The sequence below is a fragment of the Nerophis lumbriciformis genome, linkage group LG17 (genome assembly GCF_033978685.3).
Source record: "Nerophis lumbriciformis linkage group LG17, RoL_Nlum_v2.1, whole genome shotgun sequence".
Taxonomy (NCBI): Eukaryota; Metazoa; Chordata; class Actinopteri; order Syngnathiformes; family Syngnathidae; genus Nerophis; species Nerophis lumbriciformis.
In genome coordinates this window covers 45617007-45640405 of record NC_084564.2, presented here as the reverse complement: position 1 = coordinate 45640405, position 23399 = coordinate 45617007, and the positions used below count along the sequence as shown (strand labels likewise).

The 23399-nt window shown below is 34.6% G+C and overlaps 1 protein-coding gene across 7 annotated transcripts in view; it reads right to left on the bottom strand.

Moving 5' to 3' along the window:
* The window catches only part of myo18ab (myosin XVIIIA b), a 227897-nt gene that overhangs the window by 46775 nt on the left and 157723 nt on the right, over positions 1-23399 (bottom strand). For all 7 annotated transcript variants that reach the window (XM_061973197.1, XM_061973193.1, XM_061973198.1 and 4 more), the window contains 5 exons: positions 15061-15171; positions 9318-9422; positions 5192-5338; positions 4996-5109; positions 1670-1786 (listed from right to left, as the gene is read on the bottom strand). In XM_061973197.1, coding sequence (XP_061829181.1) covers positions 1670-1786; positions 4996-5109; positions 5192-5338; positions 9318-9422; positions 15061-15171 — 594 coding nt within the window. The remainder of the gene's footprint in view (positions 1-1669; positions 1787-4995; positions 5110-5191; positions 5339-9317; positions 9423-15060; positions 15172-23399) is intronic.

Here is a 23399-nt window from a genome sequence, read left to right as displayed (position 1 = left end):
TTTAAGAAACACAAAGTATGTCATTTAAGAAACACTAAGTATGTCATTTAAGAAACACTAAGTATGTCATTTAAGAAACACTAAGTATGTCATTTAAGAAACACTAAGTATGTCATTGAAGGCTGTGCTAGTTGTGGTGTACTAGTACCTTAACATTGTGTAAAAAGAAGACTTCTAGAAGGACAAGTATGAATAACAATATGCAAACATTAAACATGATACTTTATGATCATTATTTATAAATCAACAACAATTAATTCCGCTGCAATCCTTGAAAATTGTGGTTAAGAAAAAGGTCTTAATTGGCTTTGCCTGTTCAAGTCATTGCAACTTGATTTCTACACATGTACATGTACTACTTGACTTTATTTCTACACATGTACATGTACTACTTGACTTTATTTCTACACATGTACATGTACTACTTGACTTTATTTCTACACATGTACATGTACTACTTGACTTTATTCCTACACATGTACATGTACTACTTGACTTTATTTCTACACATGTACATGTACTACTTGACTTTATTTCTACACATGTACATGTACTACTTGACTTTATTTCTACACATGTACATGTACTACTTGACTTTATTTCTACACATGTACATGTACTACTTGACTTTATTTCTACACATGTACATGTACTACTTGACTTTATTTCTACACATGTACATGTACTACTTGACTTTATTTCTACACATGTACATGTACTACTTGACTTTATTTCTACACATGTACATGTACTACTTGACTTTATTTCTACACATGTACATGTACTACTTGACTTTATTTCTACACATGTACATGTACTACTTGACTTTATTTCTACACATGTACATGTACTACTTGACTTTATTTCTACACATGTACATGTACTACTTGACTTTATTTCTACACATGTACATGTACTACTTGACTTTATTTCTACACATGTACATGTACTACTTGACTTTATTTCTACACATGTACATGTACTACTTGACTTTATTTCTACACATGTACATGTACTACTTGACTTTATTTCTACACATGTACGTGTACTACTTGACTATATTTCTACACATGTACATGTACTACTTGACTATATTTCTACACATGTACATGTACTACTTGACTTTATTTCTACACATGTACATGTACTACTTGACTTTATTTCTACACATGTACATGTACTACTTGACTTTATTTCTACACATGTACATGTACTACTTGACTTTATTTCTACACATGTACGTGTACTACTTGACTTTATTTCTACACATGTACGTGTACTACTTGACTTTATTTCTACACATGTACGTGTACTACTTGACGTGAATTATAAATAAATGATAAATGGGTTATACTTGTATAGCGCTTTTCTACCTTCAAGGTACTCAAAGCTCTTTGACACTATTTCCACATTCACACACACATTCACACACTGATGGAGGGAGCTGCCATGCAAGGCGCTAACCAGCAGCCATCAGGAGCAAGGGTGAAGTGTCTTGCTCAAGGACACAACGGACGTGACTAGGATGGTAGAAGGTGGGGATTGAACCCCAGTAACCAGCAACACTCCGATTGCTGACAAGGCCACTCTACCAACTTCGCCATGCCGAATTGAGTATTACAATACCCAAAAGCAATCCCAATGGGTGTAAAATAAAAGAAAAGCAAACCTGAGCTACAGCAGCCTTGTGTTTCTTCATCAACTCATTTAGGTCCTCCTGGTCTTCCTCCGTCCGTGTCTGCAGGTCGTTCTTCTCTCTTTGCAGACGACTCATCTGCTCCTCCAGCTGAGGGAAAAGAGCAAATAGTGTCAAATGACAATTAATGCCAACCTATCATCACTTTATCAGTGAGGGAAAAGCACTTAGACTGTGAAAACATAAAGTGAGGTTCATCATCTAGTAGCAGACGATAATAGCTTTGGAAGCTAAGCTTCTCTTGAGAGCAAGCAGTTTCCAGATTGTAGTAGAAACCACACTCACCCTCTCCAAAATATCTGAATTTATCTTTTGAAAATGTATTCTGTAAAAGGGGAACTGCACTTTAGCCTATCCTTCACAATCCTTGTGAGAGAAATGATTGCATTGTAACTGGTAAATAACATTTATCTGCATTGTAATAAGTAAATAACATTTATAACTAGTAAATAACATTTCTCTGCATTGTAACTGGTAAATAACATTTTTCTGCATTGTAACTGGTAAATAACATTTATTACATTTATAACTAATAAATAACATTTCTCTGCATTGTAACTGGTAAATAACATTTATAAGTGGTAAATAACATTTATAAGTGGTAAATAACATGTATAAGTGGTAAATAACATGTATAAGTGGTAAATAACCTTTATAAGTGGTAAATAACATTTATAAGTGGTAAATAACATGTAAATAACATTTATAAGTGGTAAATAACCTTTATAAGTGGTAAATAACATGTAAATAACATGTATAAGTGGTAAATAACATGTATAAGTGGTAAATAAAGGGCCACTTAGAGGGCAGCCAATGGGAGATGTTTTATTGTGCCCATAGAAAGAAGATGAAAAGTGTCAACAATAGTCCATTGACTTCACACTTAGTTGCAAAGTACAATCTCTCTTCTAGCTGGCCTCTAACCTATGACCTTTGACCCCACCTGAGTGAAAAGAAAGGTTGCAATTTGCACGGGAGCCACTTGGTAGGCATGTATTAGTGTGTGTCATCTTTTCAAAAGAGTTTTTTAGGTATTTATTTTCTCCCTCGGGGAAGATTCGCCAAGACAGTTGCTGGATGTTCCTTCTCCCTGCAGGTGGGGTGGGTGCTTCCCATGGCCCCGTGCTGGGCGGTCCTGCGACTTGGGTGGGGTGGCCTGGGGTGGGCCCCGCCATGCTCTACAGGGGGGTTCGGCTCTTGGGGAACCAGTTGCTGGTAGGGCGGGGGCAGTCTTCCCGTCCAATTGCAGGCAGTCTCTGGGCCCCTCAGGGGGGGGGGGGTCCCATCTTTCTGCCTGCGTGGGGGCTCGGGGGCTGGCTGTCCCCTGCTTCTCCCGTGCCATACCCTGCACGTCTGTCTAAAACCTGCTGCTGGCCCTGCCTAGCGGCACGTAGGGCCGGGCTCTGGGGTTCCTGTCACTGGCCGGCCTGGCTGTGTGGGGCCAGTGGTCCCTGGTTCCCTGGTTACCTGGTTCCCTGGTTCCCTGGTTCCCTGGTTACCTGGGTGACACACCTGCTGTTTTTGGTAGGGCTCTCTGGGTGGCTGGGGCCGTACTCTGGCTCCCACACACACTGGGAGTCAAATATATTGTACATACAAATACACATATATACTCACATACACACAATTATACATACATACATACGTATATTCATTTATTAATACATACACACAAAGATACCCACATACATAAGTACATACGCTCCCACATACATACACACTCACATTCTGTTCACTGTACAAACATACTGTACATATACACATACTGTACATATACATTCACTGTACAAACATACATATACACATACTGTACATATACATTCACTGTACAAACATACATATACACATACTGTACATATACATTCACTGTACAAACACATATACACATACTGTACATATACATTCACTGTACAAACATACATATACACATACTGTACATATACATTCACTGTACAAACATACATATACACATACTGTACATATACATTCACTGTACAAACATACATATACACATACTGTACATATACATTCACTGTACAAACACATATACACATACTGTACATATACATTCACTGTACAAACATACATATACACATACTGTACATATACATTCACTGTACAAACATACATATACACATACTGTACATATACATTCACTGTACAAACATACATATACACATACTGTACATATACATTCACTGTACAAACATACATATACACATACTGTACATATACATTCACTGTACAAACATACATATACACATACTGTACATATACATTCACTGTACAAACACATATACACATACTGTACATATACATTCACTGTACAAACATACATATACACATACTGTACATATACATTCACTGTACAAACATACATATACACATACTGTACATATACATTCACTGTACAAACATACATATACACATACTGTACATATACATTCACTGTACAAACATACATATACACATACTGTACATATACATTCACTGTACAAACATACATATACACATACTGTACATATACATTCACTGTACAAACACATATACACATACTGTACATATACATTCACTGTACAAACATACATATACACATACTGTACATATACATTCACTGTACAAACATACATATACACATACTGTACATATACATTCACTGTACAAACATACATATACACATACTGTACATATACATTCACTGTACAAACATACATATACACATACTGTACATATACATTCACTGTACAAACACATATACACATACTGTACATATACAAGTACATATACATACATACACTCATGCACATAATCACGTTTCATCAAACATATATTAATGTTGTTGCCCTAGGGTAAACTGGGTATAACACATGGCACACTGACAAAAGCCTAACATATTGTTACTATAACAATCTACAAGGTTAATGTAGGTTGCTTCTCTTTCTTCCCCTCCATTTATCTGCTTTCTTTTGTATCTTTAGTTATCATTATGTATATGTATTGTTGCATTTGAACAACTGTATTGTTGATAATAGAGGTCAATTAGTGTTATTATTCATTATCAATAGTGATATTACTATCGGTATTTGTATTGATCCATTTGTAGTGTAAATTGTTCATTGTCATTTCTGTATTATTATTTATTTCACTAACTGCTTCTTTGCTATCACTTGAGAGCCCAAATACTGGATAATAATAATAATAATAGTACTAATCATACTGATAATATGGTAATACTAATAAGAATGATAATATGATTAATACTAATCAAGTATTATTATCATCCAGAGAGGTTTACTAACCGCCTGTTTGGATTTAGAGATGTCCTCCATCTGAAGATGCAAGTCTTCAATCTCCACCTCCATGGACTTGCGGGCTTTAAGTGCAGCAGCACACGTGAACTCAGACTCCTCCAGCTCCACCACACAATAGGAAAGTGAAAGTGAAAGTGAAAGTTAGTGAATGTGACATGTTGCAGGTGTGCATGCAGGTCAGTACCTGGTTCTTCAGTTGTGCAGTCTCCCTCTTGCTGGGTGCATTGTTCTTCACGTGCTCTAACATCATCTGAGAGTCAGCCAGCAGAGTCTTGGTCCTCTTCAGGTCTTTCCTCAGACGTTTCTCACTCTCAATGTCTCCACTTCTCACCTGCAGAGGGAAGTCAACACTACAATGATGCTCCAAGACTACAATGATGCTCCAAGACTACAATGATGCTCCAAGACTACAATGATGCTCCAAGACTACAATGATGCTCCAAGACTACAATGATGCTTCAAGACTACAATGATGCTCCAAGACTACAATGATGCTCCAAGACTACAATGATGCTCCAAGACTACAATGATGCTCCAAGACTACAATGATGCTCCAAGACTACAATGATGCTCCAAGACTACAATGATGCTTCAAGACTACAATGATGCTCCAAGACTACAATGATGCTCCAAGACTACAATGATGCTCCAAGACTACAATGATGCTCCAAGACTACAATGATGCTCCAAGACTACAATGATGCTCCAAGACTACAATGATGCTCCAAGACTACAATGATGCTCCAAGACTACAATGATGCTTCAAGACTACAATGATGCTCCAAGACTACAATGATGCTCCAAGACTACAATGATGCTCCAAGACTACAATGATGCTCCAAGACTACAATGATGCTTCAAGACTACAATGATGCTTCAAGACTACAATGATGCTCCAAGACTACAATGATGCTCCAAGACTACAATGATGCTCCAAGACTACAATGATGCTTCAAGACTACAATGATGCTCCAAGACTACAATGATGCTCCAAGACTACAATGATGCTCCAAGACTACAATGATGCTCCAAGACTACAATGATGCTTCAAGACTACAATGATGCTTCAAGACTACAATGATGCTCCAAGACTACAATGATGCTCCAAGACTACAATGATGCTCCAAGACTACAATGATGCTCCAAGACTACAATGATGCTTCAAGACTACAATGATGCTCCAAGACTACAATGATGCTCCAAGACTACAATGATGCTTCAAGACTACAATGATGCTCCAAGACTACAATGATGCTCCAAGACTACAATGATGCTTCAAGACTACAATGATGCTCCAAGACTACAATGATGCTTCAAGACTACAATGATGCTCCAAGACTACAATGATGCTCCAAGACTACAATGATGCTTCAAGACTACAATGATGCTCCAAGACTACAATGATGCTCCAAGACTACAATGATGCTCCAAGACTACAATGATGCTTCAAGACTACAATGATGCTCCAAGACTACAATGATGCTTCAAGACTACAATGATGCTTCAAGACTACAATGATGCTCCAAGACTACAATGATGCTTCAAGACTACAATGATGCTCCAAGACTACAATGATGCTCCAAGACTACAATGATGCTTCAAGACTACAATGATGCTCCAAGACTACAATGATGCTTCAAGACTACAATGATGCTCCAAGACTACAATGATGCTCCAAGACTACAATGATGCTTCAAGACTACAATGATGCTCCAAGACTACAATGATGCTCCAAGACTACAATGATGCTCCAAGACTACAATGATGCTTCAAGACTACAATGATGCTCCAAGACTACAATGATGCTTCAAGACTACAATGATGCTCCAAGACTACAATGATGCTCCAAGACTACAATGATGCTTCAAGACTACAATGATGCTCCAAGACTACAATGATGCTCCAAGACTACAATGATGCTCCAAGACTACAATGATGCTCCAAGACTACAATGATGCTTCAAGACTACAATGATGCTCCAAGACTACAATGATGCTCCAAGACTACAATGATGCTCCAAGACTACAATGATGCTTCAAGACTACAATGATGCTCCAAGACTACAATGATGCTCCAAGACTACAATGATGCTCCAAGACTACAATGATGCTCCAAGACTACAATGATGCTTCAAGACTACAATGATGCTCCAAGACTACAATGATCCTCCAAGACTACAATGATGCTCCAAGACTACAATGATGCTTCAAGACTACAATGATGCTCCAAGACTACAATGATGCTCCAAGACTACAATGATGCTCCAAGACTACAATGATGCTCCAAGACTACAATGATGCTTCAAGACTACAATGATGCTCCAAGACTACAATGATGCTTCAAGACTACAATGATGCTCCAAGACTACAATTATGCTTCAAGACTACAATGATGCTTCAGACTACAATGATGCTTCAAGACTACAATGATGCTTCAAGACTACAATGATGCTTCAAGACTACAATGATGCTTCAAGACTACAATGATGCTCCAAGACTACAATGATGCTCCAAGACTACAATGATGCTTCAAGACTACAATGATGCTCCAAGACTACAATGATGCTCCAAGACTACAATGATGCTTCAAGACTACAATGATGCTCCAAGACTACAATGATGCTCCAAGACTACAATGATGCTTCAGACTACAATGATGCTTCAAGACTACAATGATGCTCCAAGACTACAATGATGCTCCAAGACTACAATGATGCTTCAAGACTACAATGATGCTTCAAGACTACAATGATGCTCCAAGACTACAATGATGCTCCAAGACTACAATGATGCTCCAAGACTACAATGATGCTTCAGACTACAATGATGCTCCAAGACTACAATGATGCTCCAAGACTACAATGATGCTTCAAGACTACAATGATGCTCCAAGACTACAATGATGCTCCAAGACTACAATGATGCTTCAGACTACAATGATGCTTCAAGACTACAATGATGCTCCAAGACTACAATGATGCTCCAAGACTACAATGATGCTTCAAGACTACAATGATGCTTCAAGACTACAATGATGCTTCAAGACTACAATGATGCTCCAAGACTACAATGATGCTCCAAGACTACAATGATGCTCCAAGACTACAATGATGCTCCAAGACTACAATGATGCTTCAAGACTACAATGATGCTCCAAGACTACAATGATGCTCCAAGACTACAATGATGCTCCAAGACTACAATGATGCTCCAAGACTACAATGATGCTTCAAGACTACAATGATGCTCCAAGACTACAATGATGCTCCAAGACTACAATGATGCTCCAAGACTACAATGATGCTCCAAGACTACAATGATGCTCCAAGACTACAATGATGCTCCAAGACTACAATGATGCTCCAAGACTACAATGATGCTCCAAGACTACAATGATGCTCCAAGACTACAATGATGCTTCAAGACTACAATGATGCTCCAAGACTACAATGATGCTCCAAGACTACAATGATGCTTCAGACTACAATGATGCTCCAAGACTACAATGATGCTCCAAGACTACAATGATGCTTCAGACTACAATGATGCTCCAAGACTACAATGATGCTCCAAGACTACAATGATGCTCCAAGACTACAATGATGCTTCAAGACTACAATGATGCTTCAGACTACAATGATGCTTCAAGACTACAATGATGCTTCAGACTACAATGATGCTCCAAGACTACAATGATGCTCCAAGACTACAATGATGCTCCAAGACTACAATGATGCTCCAAGACTACAATGATGCTCCAAGACTACAATGATGCTTCAAGACTACAATGATGCTCCAAGACTACAATGATGCTCCAAGACTACAATGATGCTCCAAGACTACAATGATGCTTCAGACTACAATGATGCTTCAAGACTACAATGATGCTTCAAGACTGCAATGATGCTTCAAGACTACAATGATGCTTCAAGACTACAATGATGCTTCAAGACTACAATGATGCTCCAAGACTACAATGATGCTCCAAGACTACAATGATGCTCCAAGACTACAATGATGCTCCAAGACTACAATGATGCTTCAAGACTACAATGATGCTCCAAGACTACAATGATGCTCCAAGACTACAATGATGCTCCAAGACTACAATGATGCTCCAAGACTACAATGATGCTCCAAGACTACAATGATGCTCCAAGACTACAATGATGCTCCAAGACTACAATGATGCTTCAAGACTACAATGATGCTCCAAGACTACAATGATGCTTCAGACTACAATGATGCTCTAAACTTACAACAAAACTCCAGCTCCTAAATAAGCTTAGAGCATTTCGAATAGAGACTGACCTTGTCCTGAGCTGACAGGAGCTTTGACTCCAGCTCTCTTTTCTCTTTTAGCACCTTCTGCTTCTCCTCATATTCTTCCTCAAGCTGGACCTCCATTTGCTTCAACTGAAACAACAATACAAACATCATATACAAATAACAACAATACAAACATCATATACAAATAACAACAATACAAACATCATATACAAATAACAACAATACAAACATCATATACAAATAACAACAATACAAACATCATATACAAATAACAACAATACACACATCATATACAAATAACAACAATACAAACATCATATACAAATAACAACAGTACAAACATCATATACAAATAACAACAGTACAAACATCATATACAAATAACAACAATACAAACATCATATACAAATAACAACAATAAAAACATCATATAAAAAAATCAACAATACAAACATCATATACAAATAACAACAATACAAACATCATATACAAATAACAACAATACAAACATCATATACAAATAACAACAATACAAACATCATATACAAATAACAACAATACAAACATCATATACAAATAACAACAATACAAACATCATATACAAATAACAACAGTACAAACATCATATACAAATAACAACAGTACAAACATCATATACAAATAACAACAATACAAACATCATATACAAATAACAACAATAAAAACATCATATAAAAAAATCAACAATACAAACATCATATACAAATAACAACAATACAAACATCATATACAAATAACAACAATACAAACATCATATACAAATAACAACAATACAAACATCATATAGAAATAACAACAATACAAACATCATATACAAATAACAACAATACAAACATCATATACAAATAACAACAGTACAAACATCATATACAAATAACAATACAAACATCATATACAAATAACAACAATACAAACATCATATACAAATAACAACAGTACAAACATCATATACAAATAACAACAATACAAACATCATATACAAATAACAACAATACAAACATCATATACAAATAACAACAATACAAACATCATATACAAATAACAACAATACAAACATCATATACAAATAACAACAATACAAACATCATATACAAATAACAACAATACAAACATCATATACAAATAACAACAATACAAACATCATATACAAATAACAACAATACAAACATCATATACAAATAACAACAATACAAACATCATATACAAATAACAACAATACAAACATCATATACAAATAACAACAATACAAACATCATATACAAATAACAACAATACAAACATCATATACAAATAACAACAGTACAAACATCATATACAAATAACAACAATACAAACATCATATACAAATAACAACAATACAAACATCATATACAAATAACAACAGTACAAACATCATATACAAATAACAACAATACAAACATCATATACAAATAACAACAATACAAACATCATATACAAATAACAACAATACAAACATCATATACAAATAACAACAATACAAACATCATATACAAATAACAACAATACAAACATCATATACAAATAACAACAATACAAACATCATATACAAATAACAACAATACAAACATCATATACAAATAACAACAATACAAACATCATATACAAATAACAACAATACAAACATCATATACAAATAACAACAATACAAACATCATATACAAATAACAACAATACAAACATCATATACAAATAACAACAATACAAACATCATATACAAATAACAACAATACAAACATCATATACAAATAACAACAATACAAACATCATATACAAATAACAACAATACAAACATCATATACAAATAACAACAATACAAACATCATATACAAATAACAACAATACAAACATCATATACAAATAACAACAATACAAACATCATATACAAATAACAACAATACAAATATCATATACAAATAACAACAATACAAACATCATATACAAATAACAACAATAAAAACATCATATACAAATAACAACAATACAAATAACAACAATACAAACATCATATACAAATAACAACAATACAAACATCATATACAAATAACAACAACACAACTACAATACAAATAACAACAATACAAACATCATATACAAATAACAATACAAACATATACAAATAACAACAATACAAACATCATATACAAATAACAATACAAATACAATACAAATAACAATACAAACATCATATACAAATAACAACAATACAAACATCATATACAAATAACAACAATACAAACATCATATACAAATAACAACAACACAACTACAATACAAATAACAACAATACAAACATCAAATACAAATAACAACAATACAAACATATACAAATAACAACAATACAAACATCATATACAAATAACAATACAAATACAATACAAATAACAACAATACAAACATCATATACAAATAACAACAATACAAACATCATATACAAATAACAATACAAACATCATATACAAATAACAACAATACAAACATCATATACAAATAACAACAATACAAATACAATACAAATAACAACAATACAAACATCATATACAAATAACAACAATACAAACATCATATACAAATAACAACAATACAAACATCCTATACAAATAACAACAATACAAATACAATACAAATAACAACAATACAAACATCATATACAAATAACAACAATACAAACATCATATACAAATAACAACAATACAAACATCCTATACAAATAACAACAATACAAATACAATACAAATAACAACAATACAAACATCATATACAAATAACAACAATACAAACATCATATACAAATAACAACAATACAAACATCATATACAAATAACAACAATACAAACATCATATACAAATAACAACAATACAAACATCATATACAAATAACAACAATACAAACATCATATACAAATAACAACAATACAAACATCATATACAAATAACAACAATACAAACATCATATACAAATAACAACAATACAAACATCATATACAAATAACAACAATACAAACATCATATACAAATAACAACAATACAAACATCATATACAAATAACAACAATACAAACATCATATACAAATAACAACAATACAAACATCATATACAAATAACAACAATACAAACATCATATACAAATAACAACAATACAAACATCATATACAAATAACAACAATACAAACATCATATACAAATAACAACAATACAAACATCATATACAAATAACAACAATACAAACATCATATACAAATAACAACAATACAAATATCATATACAAATAACAACAATACAAACATCATATACAAATAACAACAATAAAAACATCATATACAAATAACAACAATACAAATAACAACAATACAAACATCATATACAAATAACAACAATACAAACATCATATACAAATAACAACAACACAACTACAATACAAATAACAACAATACAAACATCATATACAAATAACAATACAAACATATACAAATAACAACAATACAAACATCATATACAAATAACAATACAAATACAATACAAATAACAATACAAACATCATATACAAATAACAACAATACAAACATCATATACAAATAACAACAATACAAACATCATATACAAATAACAACAACACAACTACAATACAAATAACAACAATACAAACATCAAATACAAATAACAACAATACAAACATATACAAATAACAACAATACAAACATCATATACAAATAACAATACAAATACAATACAAATAACAACAATACAAACATCATATACAAATAACAACAATACAAACATCATATACAAATAACAATACAAACATCATATACAAATAACAACAATACAAACATCATATACAAATAACAACAATACAAATACAATACAAATAACAACAATACAAACATCATATACAAATAACAACAATACAAACATCATATACAAATAACAACAATACAAACATCCTATACAAATAACAACAATACAAATACAATACAAATAACAACAATACAAACATCATATACAAATAACAACAATACAAACATCATATACAAATAACAACAATACAAACATCCTATACAAATAACAACAATACAAATACAATACAAATAACAACAATACAAACATCATATACAAATAACAACAATACAAACATCATATACAAATAACAACAATACAAACATCCTATACAAATAACAACAATACAAATAACAACAATACAAATATCATATACAAAAAACAAGTGACATTGTTTTAGTCCAGTAAATTAACATTGGGCTTCTTAACCCACAATAACCCAGATAATCACTCTGCTTCAAGGACAAAGATTGGGGGTGGGTATACCACATACCAAGTGGGGGATGGGGGTATACCACATACCAAGTGGGGGGTGAGGGTATACCACATACGAAGTGGGGGGTGTGGGTATACCACATACTGAGTGGGGGGTGGGGGTATACCACATACCAAGTGGGGGGTGTGGGTATACCACATACTGAGTGGGGGGTGGGGGTATACCACATACCAAGTGGGGGATGGGGGTATACCACATACCAAGTGGGGGGTGAGGGTATACCACATACGAAGTGGGGGGTGTGGGTATACCACATACTGAGTGGGGGGTGGGGTATACCAAATACCAAGTGGGGAATGGGGGTATACCACATCCCAAGTGGGGGATAGGGGTACACCACATACCAAGTGGGGGATGGGGGTATACCATATAGAAAGTGGGGAATGGGGGTATACCACATACTAAGTGGGGGATGGGGTTATACCACTTACGAAGTGGGGGGTGTGGGTATACATAAAGAATGAGAAGGAAACATAAAGAATGAGAAGGAAACATAAAGAATGAGAAGGAAACATAAAGAATGAGAAGGAAACATAAAGAATGAGAAGGAAACAAAGAATGAGAAGGAAACAAAGAATGAGAAGGAAACATAAAGAATGAGAAGGAAACATAAAGAGTGAGAAGGAAACATAAAGAATGAGAAGGAAACATAAAGAATGAGAAGGAAACATAAAGAATGAGAAGGAAACATAAAGAGTGAGAAGGAAACATAAAGAATGAGAAGGAAACATAAAGAATGAGAAGGAAACATAAAGAGTGAGAAGGAAACATAAAGAATGAGAAGGAAACATAAAGAATGAGAAGGAAACATAAAGAGTGAGAAGGAAACATAAAGAGTGAGAAGGAAACATAAAGAATGAGAAGGAAACATAAAGAATGAGAAGGAAACATAAAGAATGAGAAGGAAACATAAAGAATGAGAAGGAAACAAAGAATGAGAAGGAAACATAAAGAATGAGAAGGAAACATAAAGAATGAGAAGGAAACATAAAGAGTGAGAAGGAAACATAAAGAATGAGAAGGAAACATAAAGAATGAGAAGGAAACATAAAGAATGAGAAGGAAACATAAAGAGTGAGAAGGAAACATAAAGAATGAGAAGGAAACATAAAGAATGAGAAGGAAACATAAAGAGTGAGAAGGAAACATAAAGAATGAGAAGGAAACATAAAGAATGAGAAGGAAACATAAAGAGTGAGAAGGAAACATAAAGAGTGAGAAGGAAACATAAAGAGTGAGAAGGAAACATAAAGAATGAGAAGGAAACATAAAGAATGAGAAGGAAACATAAAGAATGAGAAGGAAACATAAAGAGTGAGAAGGAAACATAAAGAGTGAGAAGGAAACATAAAGAGTGAGAAGGAACCATCTTACCTTCTTGCTGTACGACTGTCTTATTTCATCAACCTCATCATCTTTGCCCTCAATATCTTTGGAATGTGTTTGACGCAAACGTTCCATCTCCATCTCCAGACGTAACTTGGCCTGAACAACAGATCACATCACTAAGTCTTTACATCTTATACTTCATGCTTTTTGCAACAACAACTAAGCACTGTTGCAAATGAGCCTGGGACTACTAAGTCTTATGTACTTTGACATGTGACTACTAAGTCTTATGTACTTTGACATGTGACTACTAAGTCTTATGTACTTTGACATGTGACTACTAAGTCTTATGTGCTTTGACATGTGACTACTAAGTCTTATGTACTTTGACATGTGACTACTAAGTCTTATGTACTTTGACATGTGACTACTAAGTCTTATGTACTTTGACATGTGACTACTAAGTCTTATGTACTTTGACATGTGACTACTAAGTCTTATGTACTTTGACATGTGACTACTAAGTCTTATGTACTTTGACATGTGACTACTAAGTCTTATGTACTTTGACATGTGACTACTAAGTCTTATGTACTTTGACATGTGACTACTAAGTCTTATGTACTTTGACATGTGACTACTAAGTCTTATGTACTTTGACATGTGACTACTAAGTCTTATGTACTTTGACATGTGACTACTAAGTCTTATGTACTTTGACATGTGACTACTAAGTCTTATGTGCTTTGACATGTGACTACTAAGTCTTATGTACTTTGACATGTGACTACTAAGTCTTATGTACTTTGACATGTGACTACTAAGTCTTATGTACTTTGACATGTGACTACTAAGTCTTATGTACTTTGACATGTGACTACTAAGTCTTATGTACTTTGACATGTGACTACTAAGTCTTATGTACTTTGACATGTGACTACTAAGTCTTATGTACTTTGACATGTGACTACTAAGTCTTATGTACTTTGACATGTGACTACTAAGTCTTATGTACTTTGACATGTGACTACTAAGTCTTATGTGCTTTGACATGTGACTACTAAGTCTTATGTACTTTGACATGTGACTACTAAGTCTTATGTGCTTTGACATGTGACTACTAAGTCTTATGTACTTTGACATGTGACTACTAAGTCTTATGTGCTTTGACATGTGACTACTAAGTCTTATGTACTTTGACATGTGACTACTAAGTCTTATGTACTTTGACATGTGACTACTAAGTCTTATGTGCTTTGACATGTGACTACTAAGTCTTATGTACTTTGACATGTGACTACTAAGTCTTATGTACTTTGACATGTGACTACTAAGTCTTATGTACTTTGACATGTGACTACTAAGTCTTATGTACTTTGACATGTGACTACTAAGTCTTATGTGCTTTGACATGTGACTACTAAGTCTTATGTACTTTGACATGTGACTACTAAGTCTTATGTACTTTGACATGTGACTACTAAGTCTTATGTACTTTGACATGTGACTACTAAGTCTTATGTACTTTGACATGTGACTACTAAGTCTTATGTACTTTGACATGTGACTACTAAGTCTTATGTACTTTGACATGTGACTACTAAGTCTTATGTACTTTGACATGTGACTACTAAGTCTTATGTACTTTGACATGTGACTACTAAGTCTTATGTACTTTGACATGTGACTACTAAGTCTTATGTACTTTGACATGTGACTACTAAGTCTTATGTGCTTTGACATGTGACTACTAAGTCTTATGTACTTTGACATGTGACTACTAAGTCTTATGTACTTTGACATGTGACTACTAAGTCTTATGTACTTTGACATGTGACTACTAAGTCTTATGTACTTTGACATGTGACTACTAAGTCTTATGTACTTTGACATGTGACTACTAAGTCTTATGTACTTTGACATGTGACTACTAAGTCTTATGTACTTTGACATGTGACTACTAAGTCTTATGTACTTTGACATGTGACTACTAAGTCTTATGTACTTTGACATGTGACTACTAAGTCTTATGTACTTTGACATGTGACTACTAAGTCTTATGTACTTTGACATGTGACTACTAAGTCTTATGTGCTTTGACATGTGACTACTAAGTCTTATGTGCTTTGACATGTGACTACTAAGTCTTATGTACTTTGACTTGTGACTACTAAGTCTTATGTGCTTTGACATGTGACTACTAAGTCTTATGTACTTTGACATGTGACTACTAAGTCTTATGTACTTTGACATGTGACTACTAAGTCTTATGTACTTTGACATGTGACTACTAGGTCTTATGTACTTTGACATGTGACTACTAAGTCTTATGTACTTTGACATGTGACTACTAAGTCTTATGTACTTTGACATGTGACTACTAAGTCTTATGTGCTTTGACATGTGACTACTAAGTCTTATGTACTTTGACATGTGACTACTAAGTCTTATGTGCTTTGACATGTGACTACTAAGTCTTATGTACTTTGACTTGTGACTACTAAGTCTTATGTGCTTTGACATGTGACTACTAAGTCTTATGTACTTTGACTTGTGACTACTAAGTCTTATGTGCTTTGACATGTGACTACTAAGTCTTATGTACTTTGACATGTGACTACTAAGTCTTATGTACTTTGACATGTGACTACTAAGTCTTATGTACTTTGACATGTGACTACTAAGTCTTATGTACTTTGACATGTGACTACTAGGTCTTATGTACTTTGACATGTGACTACTAAGTCTTATGTGCTTTGACATGTGACTACTAAGTCTTATGTACTTTGACATGTGACTACTAAGTCTTATGTGCTTTGACATGTGACTACTAAGTCTTATGTACTTTGACTTGTGACTACTAAGTCTTATGTGCTTTGACATGTGACTACTAAGTCTTATGTACTTTGACTTGTGACTACTAAGTCTTATGTGCTTTGACATGTGACTACTAAGTCTTATGTACTTTGACATGTGACTACTAAGTCTTATGTACTTTGACATGTGACTACTAAGTCTTATGTACTTTGACATGTGACTACTAGGTCTTATGTACTTTGACATGTGACTACTAAGTCTTATGTGCTTTGACATGTGACTACTAAGTCTTATGTACTTTGACATGTGACTACTAAGTCTTATGTGCTTTGACATGTGACTACTAAGTCTTATGTACTTTGACATGTGACTACTAAGTCTTATGTACTTTGACATGTGACTACTAAGTCTTATGTACTTTGACATGTGACTACTAAGTCTTATGTACTTTGACATGTGACTACTAAGTCTTATGTACTTTGACATGTGACTACTAAGTCTTATGTACTTTGACATGTGACTACTAAGTCTTATGTACTTTGACATGTGACTACTAAGTCTTATGTACTTTGACATGTGACTACTAAGTCTTATGTGCTTTGACATGTGACTACTAAGTCTTATGTGCTTTGACATGTGACTACTAAGTCTTATGTACTTTGACTTGTGACTACTAAGTCTTATGTGCTTTGACATGTGACTACTAAGTCTTATGTACTTTGACATGTGACTACTAAGTCTTATGTACTTTGACATGTGACTACTAAGTCTTATGTACTTTGACTTGTGACTACTAAGTCTTATGTGCTTTGACATGTGACTACTAAGTCTTATGTGCTTTGACATGTGACTACTAAGTCTTATGTGCTTTGACATGTGACTACTAAGTCTTATGTACTTTGACATGTGACTACTAAGTCTTATGTACTTTGACATGTGACTACTAGGTCTTATGTACTTTGACATGTGACTACTAAGTCTTATGTGCTTTGACATGTGACTACTAAGTCTTATGTACTTTGACATGTGACTACTAAGTCTTATGTACTTTGACATGTGACTACTAAGTCTTATGTGCTTTGACATGTGACTACTAAGTCTTATGTACTTTGACATGTGACTACTAAGTCTTATGTACTTTGACATGTGACTACTAAGTCTTATGTGCTTTGACATGTGACTACTAAGTCTTATGTACTTTGACATGTGACTACTAAGTCTTATGTACTTTGACATGTGACTACTAAGTCTTATGTACTTTGACATGTGACTACTAAGTCTTATGTGCTTTGACATGTGACTACTAAGTCTTATGTACTTTGACATGTGACTACTAAGTCTTATGTACTTTGACATGTGACTACTAAGTCTTATGTGCTTTGACATGTGACTACTAAGTCTTATGTACTTTGACATGTGACTACTAAGTCTTATGTGCTTTGACATGTGACTACTAAGTCTTATGTACTTTGACATGTGACTACTAAGTCTTATGTGCTTTGACATGTGACTACTAAGTCTTATGTGCTTTGACATGTGACTACTAAGTCTTATGTGCTTTGACATGTGACTACTAAGTCTTATGTACTTTGACATGTGACTACTAAGTCTTATGTACTTTGACATGTGACTACTAGGTCTTATGTACTTTGACATGTGACTACTAAGTCTTATGTGCTTTGACATGTGACTACTAAGTCTTATGTACTTTGACATGTGACTACTAAGTCTTATGTACTTTGACATGTGACTACTAAGTCTTATGTACTTTGACATGTGACTACTAGGTCTTATGTACTTTGACATGTGACTACTAAGTCTTATGTGCTTTGACATGTGACTACTAAGTCTTATGTACTTTGACATGTGACTACTAAGTCTTATGTACTTTGACATGTGACTACTAAGTCTTATGTACTTTGACATGTGACTACTAAGTCTTATGTACTTTGACATGTGACTACTAAGTCTTATGTGCTTTGACATGTGACTACTAAGTCTTATGTACTTTGACATGTGACTACTAAGTCTTATGTACTTTGACATGTGACTACTAAGTCTTATGTACTTTGACATGTGACTACTAAGTCTTATGTACTTTGACATGTGACTACTAAGTCTTATGTACTTTGACATGTGACTACTAAGTCTTATGTACTTTGACATGTGACTACTAGGTCTTATGTACTTTGACATGTGACTACTAAGTCTTATGTGCTTTGACATGTGACTACTAAGTCTTATGTACTTTGACATGTGACTACTAAGTCTTATGTACTTTGACATGTGACTACTAAGTCTTATGTACTTTGACATGTGACTACTAGGTCTTATGTACTTTGACATGTGACTACTAAGTCTTATGTACTTTGACATGTGACTACTAAGTCTTATGTACTTTGACATGTGACTACTAAGTCTTATGTACTTTGACTTAAGTTAGCTATGTTTCATTCTACTCTACCTGTCAGATAAATACATACATACTTAAAATAAAGACACGGGTAATATAAATCATTTCTATTTGAAAAACTTCAAATATTCTATTGGAGCTATGCAATCATTTTGTGTTGTTTAGTTTAGTATTTAGTGGATTTATTTAGTAAATACAATGATACACTTATTTAATAATACCACCTTAACATGTAACAACCAAACAATTATACACCGGTCTATCTTGCTGATTGTATTCCACTATGGACTGGACTCTCACTATTATGTTAGATCCACTATGGACTGGACTCTCACTATTATGTTAGATCCACTATGGACTGGACTCTCACACTATTATGTTAGATCCACTATGGACTGGACTCTCACTATTATGTTAGATCCACTATGGACTGGACTCTCACTATTATGTTAGATCCACTATGGACTGGACTCTCACTATTATGTTAGATCCACTATGGACTGGACTCTCACACTATTATGTTAGATCCACTATGGACTAGACTCTCACTATTATGTTAGATCCACTATGGACTGGACTCTCACTATTATGTTAGATCCACTATGGACTGGACTCTCACTATTATGTTAGATCCACTATGGACTGGACTCTCACTATTATGTTAGATCCACTATGGACTGGACTCTCACACTATTATGTTAGATCCACTATGGACTGGACTCTCACTATTATGTTAGATCCACTATGGACTGGACTCTCACTATTATGTTAGATCCACTATGGACTGGACTCTCACTATTATGTTAGAACCACTATGGACTGGACTCTCTCACTATTATGTTAGATCCACTATGGACTGGACTCTCACTATTATGTTAGATCCACTATGGACTGGACTCTCACTATTATGTTAGATCCACTATGGACTGGACTCTCACTATTATGTTAGATCCACTATGGACTGGACTCTCACTATTATGTTAGATCCACTATGGACTGAACTCTCACACTATTAACTAGATCCACTATGGACTGAACTCTCACTATTATGTTAGATCCACTATGGACTGGACTCTCACTATTATGTTAGATCCACTATGGACTGGACTCTCACTATTATGTTAGATCCACTATGGACTGGACTCTCACTATTATGTTAGATCCACTATGGACTGGACTCTCACACTATTATGTTAGATCCACTATGGACTGGACTCTTACTATTATGTTAGATCCACTATGGACTGGACTCTCACACTATTATGTTAGATCCACTATGGACTGGACTCTCACTATTATGTTAGATCCACTATGGACTGGACTCTCACTATTATGTTAGATCCACTATGGACTGGACTCTCACTATTATGTTAGATCCACTATGGGCTGGAATCTCATACTATTATGTTAGATCCACTATGGACTGGACTCTCACACTATTATGTTAGATCCACTATGGACTGGACTCTCACACTATTATGTTAGATCCACTATGGACTGGACTCTCACACTATTATGTTAGATCCACTATGGACTGGACTCTCACTATTATGTTAGATCCACTATGGACTGGACTCTCACTATTATGTTAGATCCACTATGGACTGGACTCTTACTATTATGTTGGATCCACTATGGACTGGACTCTCACTATTATGTTAGATCCACTATGGACTGGACTCTCACTATTATGTTAGATCCACTATGGACTGGAATCTCATACTATTATGTTAGATCCACTATGGACTGGACTCTCACACTATTATGTTAGATCCACTATGGACTGGACTCTCACTATTATGTTAGATCCACTATGGACTGGACTCTCACTATTATGTTAGATCCACTATGGACTGGACTCTCACTATTATGTTAGATCCACTATGGGCTGGAATCTCATACTATTATGTTAGATCCACTATGGACTGGACTCTCACACTATTATGTTAGATCCACTATGGACTGGACTCTCACACTATTATGTTAGATCCACTATGGACTGGACTCTCACTATTATGTTAGATCCACTATGGACTGGACTCTCACTATTATGTTAGATCCACTATGGACTGGACTCTCACTATTATGTTAGATCCACTATGGACTGGACTCTTACTATTATGTTGGATCCACTATGGACTGGACTCTCACTATTATGTTAGATCCACTATGGACTGGACTCTCACTATTATGTTAGATCCACTATGGGCTGGAATCTCATACTATTATGTTAGATCCACTATGGACTGGACTCTCACACTATTATGTTAGATCCACTATGGACTGGACTCTCACTATTATGTTAGATCCACTATGGACTGGAATCTCATACTATTATGTTAGATCCACTATGGACTGGACTCTCACACTATTATGTTAGATCCACTATGGACTGGACTCTCACTATTATGTTAGATCCACTATGGACTGGACTCTCACTATTATGTTAGATCCACTATGGACTGGACTCTTACTATTATGTTGGATCCACTATGGACTGGACTCTCACTATTATGTTAGATCCACTATGGACTGGACTCTCACTATTATGTTAGATCCACTATGGGCTGGAATCTCATACTATTATGTTAGATCCACTATGGACTGGACTCTCACACTATTATGTTAGATCCACTATGGACTGGACTCTCACTATTATGTTAGATCCACTATGGACTGGAATCTCATACTATTATGTTAGATCCACTATGGACTGGACTCTCACACTATTATGTTAGATCCACTATGGACTGGACTCTCACTATTATGTTAGATCCACTATGGGCTGGAATCTCATACTATTATGTTAGATCCACTATGGACTGGACTCTCACACTATTATGTTAGATCCACTATGGACTGGACTCTCACTATTATGTTAGATCCACTATGGACTGGACTCTCACTATTATGTTAGATCCACTATGGACTGGACTCTTACTATTATGTTGGATCCACTATGGACTGGACTCTCACTATTATGTTAGATCCACTATGGACTGGACTCTCACTATTATGTTAGATCCACTATGGGCTGGAATCTCATACTATTATGTTAGATCCACTATGGACTGGACTCTCACACTATTATGTTAGATCCACTATGGACTGGACTCTCACTATTATGTTAGATCCACTATGGACTGGAATCTCA